The sequence below is a fragment of the Microtus ochrogaster genome, chromosome 10, assembly GCF_000317375.1.
Source record: "Microtus ochrogaster isolate Prairie Vole_2 chromosome 10, MicOch1.0, whole genome shotgun sequence".
Taxonomy (NCBI): domain Eukaryota; kingdom Metazoa; phylum Chordata; class Mammalia; order Rodentia; family Cricetidae; genus Microtus; species Microtus ochrogaster.
The window spans coordinates 74,039,015-74,048,553 of NC_022016.1; the positions used below are offsets into that span (position 1 = coordinate 74,039,015).

General features: G+C 51.2%; 1 protein-coding gene across 1 annotated transcript in view; it reads right to left on the minus strand.

The window, feature by feature from the left end:
• The window catches only part of Mroh7 (maestro heat like repeat family member 7), a 55,666-nt gene that overhangs the window by 6,990 nt on the left and 39,137 nt on the right, over positions 1-9,539 (minus strand). The window contains exons 15-20 of the mRNA XM_026782290.1: positions 7,504-7,641; positions 5,476-5,590; positions 2,498-2,638; positions 1,695-1,874; positions 1,189-1,344; positions 263-385 (exon numbers count right to left, since the gene is read on the minus strand). Of these exons, the coding sequence (XP_026638091.1) occupies positions 263-385; positions 1,189-1,344; positions 1,695-1,874; positions 2,498-2,638; positions 5,476-5,590; positions 7,504-7,641 (853 nt within the window). The remainder of the gene's footprint in view (positions 1-262; positions 386-1,188; positions 1,345-1,694; positions 1,875-2,497; positions 2,639-5,475; positions 5,591-7,503; positions 7,642-9,539) is intronic.

A 9,539-nucleotide genomic window follows, 5' to 3' on the forward strand; every position in this document is an offset into this window, starting at 1 on the left:
ATAGATAGATAGATAGATAGATAGATAGATAGATAGATAGATAGATAGATAGATAGATAGATAGATATCCACTGGAGGTATCCAGTGATCCAGAGGAGGGGGATTCTAGGCGGGGAGAAGTCAGAGACAGATATGGATGCTCAAGCACCAATAGCCTGGAGGCAGTGACCACAAGTCAGAACATGAAACAGGAAGGGGGAAGGGATGACTCCTGGCCTCCAACACCCTTGTAAAGAGTAAGTAGCTTGCAGGAAGCACTCACGAGATACTTGCAAATTTTTGCCACCGTCTGTAGATGGTTTTCCCAGGGCTTTTGGCTGTAAGCCCTTTTTGGCAACTCCCACTTCATGAAGCAAGAACAGCGGAACAGGGTCTTCACACATTTCTGCAGACCAATAGGAAGAAAATACCAGCAGTGTGGAATTCCAGGACAGCAGACCTCCAGGGGGGAAAGGGATGTAGAAACTGGCTGGGGGACTGCTGAGACAGCTCAGTGGATACAGGGGCTCACCACTCAAGCCCGGCAGTCCGAGTTCAATCCCCAGAAAGGTAGAAGGAGAGAACCAACTCCGCAAAGTTGTTCTTTGACCTCCGTGTGCACACGGTGGCATGTGTGCCCATGCTCAGACATTACACGCACAAATTTTGAAAGGAATTTATTTTTCTAATATTTATTTATTTATTAGATATACAATGTTCTGTCTGTGTGTATGCCTGCAGGCCAGAAGAGGGCACCAGACCTCATTACAGATGGTTGTGAGCCACCATGTGGTTGCTGGGAATTGAACTCAGGACCTTTGGAAGAGCAGGCAGTGCTCTTAACCGCTGAGCCACCTCTCCAGCCCCACACACAATTTTTTATAGTTGGATTTTGGAAAACCAAGTCCTGTTTGAAAGGTGCAAATGGAAGCATCAAGACTATAGCTCAGTGGTAGAGAGCCGGCCTGGCGTGTGTGAAGCCTGAGTAAGGCTTAACCCTCAGCACTGCAAATAAATAAATGAAACTTAGAGGAAGAAAAGAAGGGTACAAGTGAAGCTAGCTATTTGAGGAGGAATTCTGTTCAAGATGCCTCTAGAAATCACACCTGGCTGGACATAATTGACTGCTTTCCACGGACTGGTCCCAGTCCTGGCTGGCTCTGTAAAGGAGGTGCCCCTTCGGGACCGGACACCTGTGCCTGCTCTCACCTGGACCACTTTGGCATTGCCCTCCTGCATGATGAGGAGCAAGGGCAGCAGTGTGCTGGTCAGCTGCTCCTCCAAGGCTTGGGTGCGGGGTATCCGGAGCTTCTGAACCACTTTTCCGTACACGCTGATGCAGGAGACCTGCACCTCTTCTCTTGCCTGGGACAAACCGGAGGCTCAGAAGGACCTCTCTCCCAGGAGGAGGCTCCCCAGCCTTCCTGTCCCTCGTTTGAAGGACCTTCTTGGCACAGAGGCAGAGAAGAGCCCAGGCCACGTGGTGGGGCCAACATAGACCAACCAGTGGCAGTAAGTCCACCTTCTCTGGGAAAACTGATCACAAAAGAACTCCCTTCTGGAAAAGCCGCTGGGTCGAGGTGCCCCTTCCTCTAACCTGGGGCAGCTCTGCCCAGACCCCAGTGTGGTGGGGTAGAGGGGAGATTCTGCAACCCCAGGAAGTGACTGACCCTCCTCTTCCCATGCTCCTCCCCTCCCCACTCCTGAGGCCTTACATCAGTGAAGTGAGGCAGCAAGAGCTGCAGCATCTCCACATAGACTGAGCTGTCCATTAGCTTCTTGCCCTTCCCCTTGAAGATGCTCTTGAGGTCACAGACAGCCTCCACCACCAGCACCCCATCCATGTTCTTCAGGCATTTAACCATGGTGGGCAGCAGGGTCTGGACCTTGGCCATCTGGGGGACAGAAGCATGGAGGAGGGGGTACTGCCTGGGCCAGCAGGAAGGAGATCCAGCCTCCCACTCACAGAAGACCTGGGCAGCCCAGCCTGGACCTTGTCACCTATTCTGAGTTCCCTCCCTGGCTGTTCTCTAAAGGCTTCTTTGGTCTCCTTAATTCCCATCCCCCTGCTGGGTGACTGAATCTGTCTGGCTTTTTCCCTCCTCTGGCCCCAGGTCACATAGGATACCCTACATCACAAATTAGCTTTTCGAGTCTGTGCTCTGCCCCTTCTACCAAGCTGTGTCAGGCAGTCCCTAGGAGAGAAAACGGGCACTTTTTACAATGCTAAGCTTATATTACCCTTCCAGACTTCTGTTTCCTGATCCACAACATAGGGATAATTAGTGCCATCCCTTTCTGTCCACACACTGCCTGTACGAACACTGCCTGTACGAAATCTGGATCAGGATATGTTGAAAAAGAATATAATACATAGAGATTGTGTTGGCAGGTCCATTTTACAGATGGGACCACCGAGGGCAGGCAAACATAAGCTCTAATTCCAGACTATGACAGCTGAGCCCTCCCTCCAGCCCAAGGCCTGGTAGGGCTGGGCTTCTCTCAACTCTCTACTCACCTTCTCAGACCTACGGGCCAGGATGACCAGGCCCCGGATGGACAGCACCTTCATGATGGGGTTGCGGTGGCTCAGGCCTCCCACCATCCGCCCCAGGGAGTACTCCTCGGGGATGCGACGCACCTGCTCCATTCGGAACAGCTGAGAGAGCAAACAGCACTGACTCCTGAGCCCAGGGGTACATGGCCCACGGTCTCCCTGGGACTCCCAGGATCTGCCTCCTGGAGCCGCGGGCTTGGAAAACTGACAGTAGCCGGTGCTTTTCACCTAACGTTCACCAGAAACTGGTGGGAACGCTGAAGCTGTCTCTCCTTGTGCCTCCGCATCGCCTGCCTCCTGCCCACCTCCTTCGCTCTCTTTTCACCCTGCAGCCCACACTCCTACATAGCCAGACATGTTCCACCATTCCTCAAATGACCAGGCCAGTTTGTCCCCTCTGGGCTGGCAGGATGCCCTGCCACTACGATAGCTATTTGCATGCTCACACCCACACCTGGCATAGCTCCTTCCAAAACTCAGCCCCAGGTTGAACACGTTTCCCAGAGTCCCAGGAACTCTAGGCATCCTCCTGAGGCAGCAACTAGGAACCTCAGCGCTCCATCCGCCCGTCTGTCCCCCTGGACCTCTGTGACCTTCCTATTGGACAAAAACTCAGCCAACTCTTTGGGGCATCACTCAATCTAAGAATTGGGGTAGAATGTGTGTTTACTACAGGGATCAAGTTCTCCCCCTCTGAGGACAGCTCCTCTTCCATTGCAGGGTTGGCACCATCAGTGAAACCCATCCTCTTCTCCCTGTCTGGCTTCACACCCTCCCTCCCTTCAGCGGCCAACAGGCACTGGGTCTTACCGGCCCATCCTCACAAACAACACTCTTTCATCCTGGCTGCCACCATGGAGAGCCATGTCTACAAGATGGGGAGAACTGGGAGGAGGAGCTGGTGCAGCGGGAGGATCACCAGTTAACCAGAGATGGAAGGGAGGAAGGACCACACCACTGCTGCCTTCTGTCTGTCCTTGCAAGCTACTCAGGCCGGATGTGCACCAGGCTGTGGGCAGAGCCTGAGACACAGAGGATAACGGCTCCTGTCTCTTTTACTTGCAAACTCCCTTTGCAAAAGATAAAGATTCGGGACTAGAGAGATGGCTCAGTGGTTAAGAGCATTGCCTGCTCTTCCAAAGGTCCTGAGTTCAATTCCCGGCAACCACATGGTGGCTCACAACCACGTATAATGAGATCTGGTGCCCTCTTCTGGTGTGCAGGCATACACACATACAGAATATTGTACACATAATAAATAAATATTTAAAAAAAGATAAAGATTCTTCATTTATAAATCAGAGGGCCAGCGAGATAGCTCAGCAGGTAGAAGTGCTTGCTGCCAACTCTGATGACCTGAGTTCAATTCCCACACGGCAAAAGGACAGCGGAGCTGACTCCCACAAGCTCTCTTCTAACCTCCACATGCCAAGACATGCGTGTGTTCATATATATAGATACACACACATAAATAAATAACTATAAGAGTAGATGTGGTATAAATGTCTACCGAAAATAATTAATGTGGACACTTGAACCATTCACTTTTATAAATCATCATTTCTAATCTTGATATTGGCTACAGATTTGGAACACTGGTGCTGCCGAATAAACATGGTCCCTGCTCTGATCTCACAGTCTGGAGAGGCAGAAATGTTTTAAGAAATGTGTCAAGAAGAATGCCCTTTTTGCAAGCCGTACTCACCCGTTGAGGTCGAGCTTAAATGTCACCTCCTCCAGGAAGCCTTTCTGTCCTTCCCACTAGCTAGGCAGGCAGTAAGCCAGCCCCATCCTACAGACTCTGGTGAAACCCCGGAGTCCTCTGAATGATAACTGTCAGACGAGGGAGCAGGGACCAAAGCAGGTCCTCTAATGTCACTCACAGACAGAAGTTGAACATAATGGGGTGTTCTCAGCCTCTTTGGGGGACACCCGATGATTACAGCCTGGATAAGCTTGGAGATGCCATAAAATCGCTGAGCACAAAATCTCCCTGGCTTAGAGGAGATGCTGCAAACAGGTCCGTTTGCAGTTAGAAGACAGGAGGTCCACGTGTTGGGAGGACCAGAGGGCTTGTGTGTAACGGGGGTGGGGCGTGTGCATCTGATGGGGCAGGTGGAAAGGTCCTGGAGTTACATAGCTACAATCACACAGCCATAGGAGGGAACTGGCACCAGTGAGCGCTTCAAATGACCTTGTGCCTTGTGTGGTGTGGAGGGTTTACAGTAAACTAAGGAAGAGAGAGGCATGGAGGAGTTCGAGCCAAAGGTGAAGATTTGAATCCTGGATCTAGCTGCCATTTGGGCTTTGGGAAAGAGACTGGACCTCAACTGCCTTCTCTGAGGTGGCCATAAACCAGTATCTAAGTTATGGAATTTGAGGGAAAATGAAATGAACCAATTAGCATAAATTGAGAGCAGGCTGGGAGGACAGTAAGCGCCCAGTAAACGTGAGTCAGCTCCTTCTGCGGCTGGCCTTCCCAACTCCTGACTTGTCTCCTGATCCTGCCTGGCACTTCCTGCCACGCTTGCTCTAATTATGTCACCTCCTTCAGGAAGCTCTCCCTGAGGCCCTCTCTCCAATCTCCAGCTCTTTCATGACCGCCCAGTACGGCACCCCACACTATAACCGGGATGCTCTCTGTCTTCCCTGCCACACTGAGAACTCCTCAAGGCCAGGGTGGCGTCAAGATCACATTTGTGTCTCTGGTTCCTGACACACAGTGGTGCCAAGCAAAGATTAACAGGTGCCTGAGGTTTTTGGAAAGTCTGGAAGAGTGGGGTATAGGGGTGCAGAGGGGGAGACACAAGAGAGAGACCTGTGGGGCCTTCCTATTGAAGAGACATGGAGGATCTGGGAAGGCTTTGGAAACTGGAAAGTGTCATTCCCCAGAAGGCCCCGAATGACTGTCCCCAGGTTCCCAGGGCCCCAGGAGGTACCTCCACAAAGAAGGCGGTGGCCGTGACCTTGTGCTTCTCGTCACCTCTTTCCAAGAGCGGGATGAGCAGGTAGAGGATGCGACACAACTCCTGGCAGGAGTAGTGAACCATGGCCCTAGGGAGGGCAGACCCTCAGGCTCCCAGTCACACAAGGCCCGCTGACGGAGGTCTAACAGGGACACTACCAACCCTGGCCAGTCAGTGTCACCTGGGTGACATCTCGGAGTCAGTGGTACCTACCTGCTTCTTTACACAGCTGGGGAAATGAGGCACAGGGTGGGAAGGAGATTTGGCAGAGGGCACAGGGCAAATCAGTGAGCTGGGCAAGCCGAAGCCCTCCCACGACTGTGCAGGAGGCCAGGGCAGAAGGAAGGAGATGTGAGATTTCACTCACTGAGGCCAGCAGCAGCCAGCCTCCCACTTTGTCATTCCATGGAGTCTCCACATCACCCTTCCAGACAGGTGGCCTTGAATATCCCCAGTCACAGAGGGAACTGAGGCTCTGAGTGGGGCTGGCTCAGCTCTCAGAGCTGGAGTGTGGCAGAGCTGTGGTCCCGACCACAAGTTCCTGCTCCAGCTGCTTCACCCATCCCACCGAGCCAGCAGGTGATCAAAGTACCCCTACCCACACAGCCAGCATCAGCACTGCATGGAAACTGCCTGAAGACACACTCTCAGGACCCTAGCCCGCACCCACTGAGAACTCAGGGCAGAGTGCTGCCAGCCAAGGTGACCGTGGGTCACTGAATCTAAGAGAATAACTTATTGAAGAATTGAAGGGAGAGAGTCTGGGTTCAAATCCTGACTCCAGTATGTGCTGTGTGATTTGGGGCAGGCACTTAATCTCTGGGCCTCAGTTTCTTCATGTTTAACCCTGGGCTCATCATAGCACTGTTTCTTTGGTGCTGGTAAGAACCATGGAGGCATCGTCCATGTAGCCCCCCTTTTTTTTCATAATTATTTATTTATTATGTATACAATATTCTGTCTATGTATGTCTGAAGGCCAGAAGAGGGCACTAAATCTCATTACAGATGGTTGTGAGCCACCATGTGGTTGCTGGGAATTGAACTCATGACCTTTGGAAGAGCAGGCAATGCTCTTAACCACTGAGCCATCTCTCCAGCCCCCCATGTAGCCCCTTTTTGCATGGTGCTTGGAGAACAGTTAGTGCTCCATCAGGTGACTGTGTGCTCAGCCCAGGGAGAGGCTCTTGTGGCAGGAGTCATGGCACCAGCACAGAAGTCAAGATGCCCCTCTGTAGCCAGGGAGGGGTGTGTGTTTGGAGAGGGAGCACTCATCTGGGCCAGGGTGGGAAGGAGCCTTGGTGAAGGACACAGGACAATCACTTTACCACTCCTCAGTTGTGTGGCCTTGGATAGATGACCCAGCTGTGTTCCTGAGCAAGATGTGTACGTGTAAACCCTGGCCTCCATAATGGTAGCCTGTGCTTCTCTCTGAGTAACAGCTCTGGCTGTCCTGGACCTCACTTTGTAGACCAAGCTGGCCACAAACTCACAGAGATCACCTGCTCTGTCTCAGGAGTGCTGGGATTAAAGGCAGGTGCTATCATGGCTGGCTGAAGAAGGGAACTTGTAAGTAAACTGGTGTTTATTTATTTTACGTGCATGTATACGTGAGTGGTGTGCATGCCACAGTGCTCATGTGGAGGTCAGAGAACAATTAGTGGGTTTGCCTTCCATCATGTGGGTCCAGGGAATTGAACTCAGATTGACAGCCTTGGCAGCAAGCACCTTTACCCATTGAGCCATCTCACCAAGCCAAAAAAAAAAAAAAAAAAAAAAGAACTAACTATATCATTTCAGGGACCAAGTTTGCCTCCCAAAAATGGACATCATCTTTCACACTGGTGTTGACCCACTGCTAGGACAGTATTCCCCAAGCTGTAGAGAAGAGACAGGGAGGGGGGTGGATAAAAGCTGTTGCTCAGAGATGCCAGCTTGGGTCTGTCTGAAGATCCGAGGGCCCACCCTATCCCATCCTACCCCACTGAGGTCCGCACCTCACCTTGCCAACAAGGACACTCCCCGGTAGTGATTCTCTGCCTGGCCCATGAGCTCCCAGCCACCCTGCTCCTCCAGAAACGTAGACTCATATGAACAGCCCATTTTCAGAAGCAGGGTTTTCACCACCTTCACCATCCAGCTGCCGAGACAAGGGGGTAAAGTCTCCTGTGCACTGTGTGCCTTCTTCTTGGCCCCTCTTGCCAAGGCTCCTCTCCACCCCCAGCACCGTCTCTACAGTTAGCAGGGTGCACTGGATCCACAGACAGTGGCTCTTTATAAGTAACACATCCTTCACTTTCAGAACCTGAGAGATAGCAGACACAAAGTCCCCCTTCACCCACCCTTTCTCTGAGGCCTTGCTTCCTGGAGGAGCCGGCTGCCCAAACTTCCTTTCCTGTCTTGCCTGTTCTCCTCTATACTCTCCATTAAGCCATGAATGTCTTGGCAGCCTGCTCTCCTGGACACTCAATCTTCTGCCAGTGCCCAAGTCCCTTTTGGCCTCAGGACCCTTCAGGAAGGTCCTGGAGAGTTGTCACACCCAGGAAACTGAGCAGAACTCAGAAGGTCTAAGTGAACTCAGGGATCCTGGAGGCCACTGCCACCTTTTAATCAACTGGATGTCTAGCCCAGCCTATTGTCTCTTTACGAAAGTTAAGTTACAACCATATACTGATGGGATACATTCTGAGAAAGGCCTCAAGAGCTGGAGGCATGTGTGAACATTGAAAGACCCGGATAAATTCAGACCCCTCTAGCAGAAAGAGTAGAGCCAAAACAATCTAGCAGGGAGAGAAGAACCAAAAGTTTAGGTTAGCTGGTTCAGTGACTCTGTTCCAGGAACTAGCTGACCATAAATTTAGATTATAATTTTGAGAATAATCTTGAGAAACAGGGAGGTACCCCCTTGTGATTATCATTGGTATTTTCGGAATTTTCCAATGACGCCCTCCCTACTCCCTTTAGATTACTGGGTTATGGTTTCTTCCCTTAAATACCCCTTCTCCCAGCTACTCGGGGTCCAACTCTCCACCCCTGCATGGGAAATGAGTTTCCGCCCCAGTGCACTGGTTCCTGACCTGTCAATAAACCACGTGTGATTGCAGCAAGAACGGTCTCTAATGAGTTCCTGGGGGGTCGTGTTATCCCAAGACTTGAGTGAGAGTCTCCCCACTCCGGGGTTCTTTCAGCATCATGGTGTGTACTTACTCTAGCTTACGTGGGCTCTCCTACAGTCTTAGGGGAAGCACCATTGTGGGGAGCACAGTCCAAGAATGAAGTCGAGTGAGGAGAACTCTGAGGACTTGTGAGAAAACAAAAGTCTAATGACCTCAGTTTCTTCAAAAACACGAATTGTTCTTGGAATGTCTTTTCATGTTCCTCCCAGGTGTAGTGGATGGAAGTGAGTGTGCTCCAGATCACTAGTGCAGTTCTTACATTGGTACTATCTCTTGCAACGTTTCAACTGCTGTCTTTCATTTGACTCAGGTTCTCTGGGTCAGCTCCAGGTCAGGCAGGTGGACCTTATACTCACTGGGCCCAAATGCTGCTTAGATCCACCCCGTCCTGCCGGAGAGCCTCTAACCTCAGAGACAAAAAGACTGTCCCTTCTAAAGGACCTCAAAGATGTCACTGTGACTAAAATTAGACCCCAGAAAAGTGTTAAGGTCGATCTAAATGTCACTTTAGCTAAAATGTTGAGAATGTTGAGCGGCTGATGCTAGCAATCCAAGCAAACACCAAAGCTACTTTTCTTTTTTCTTTTTCTGTTTTTGGAGACAAACAGTGGCCAGTCAAGAGACAGGGTTTCCCTGTGCAACAGTCCTATCTGTCCTGGAACTAGCTCTTGTAGACCAGGCTGGCCTTGAACTCACAGAGATTCACCTGCCTCTGCCTCCCCAGTCCCTGGACAGCCACGGCACCACACAGAACAACTGAAACTCCCAGGGCTGCCAAAACCCTCAGGTCATGCCTATGTCCGTGTGCTTGAATCCAGGAGTCCCTCTTTCCCTTCAAACTCACATGAGACATGTCACCTGG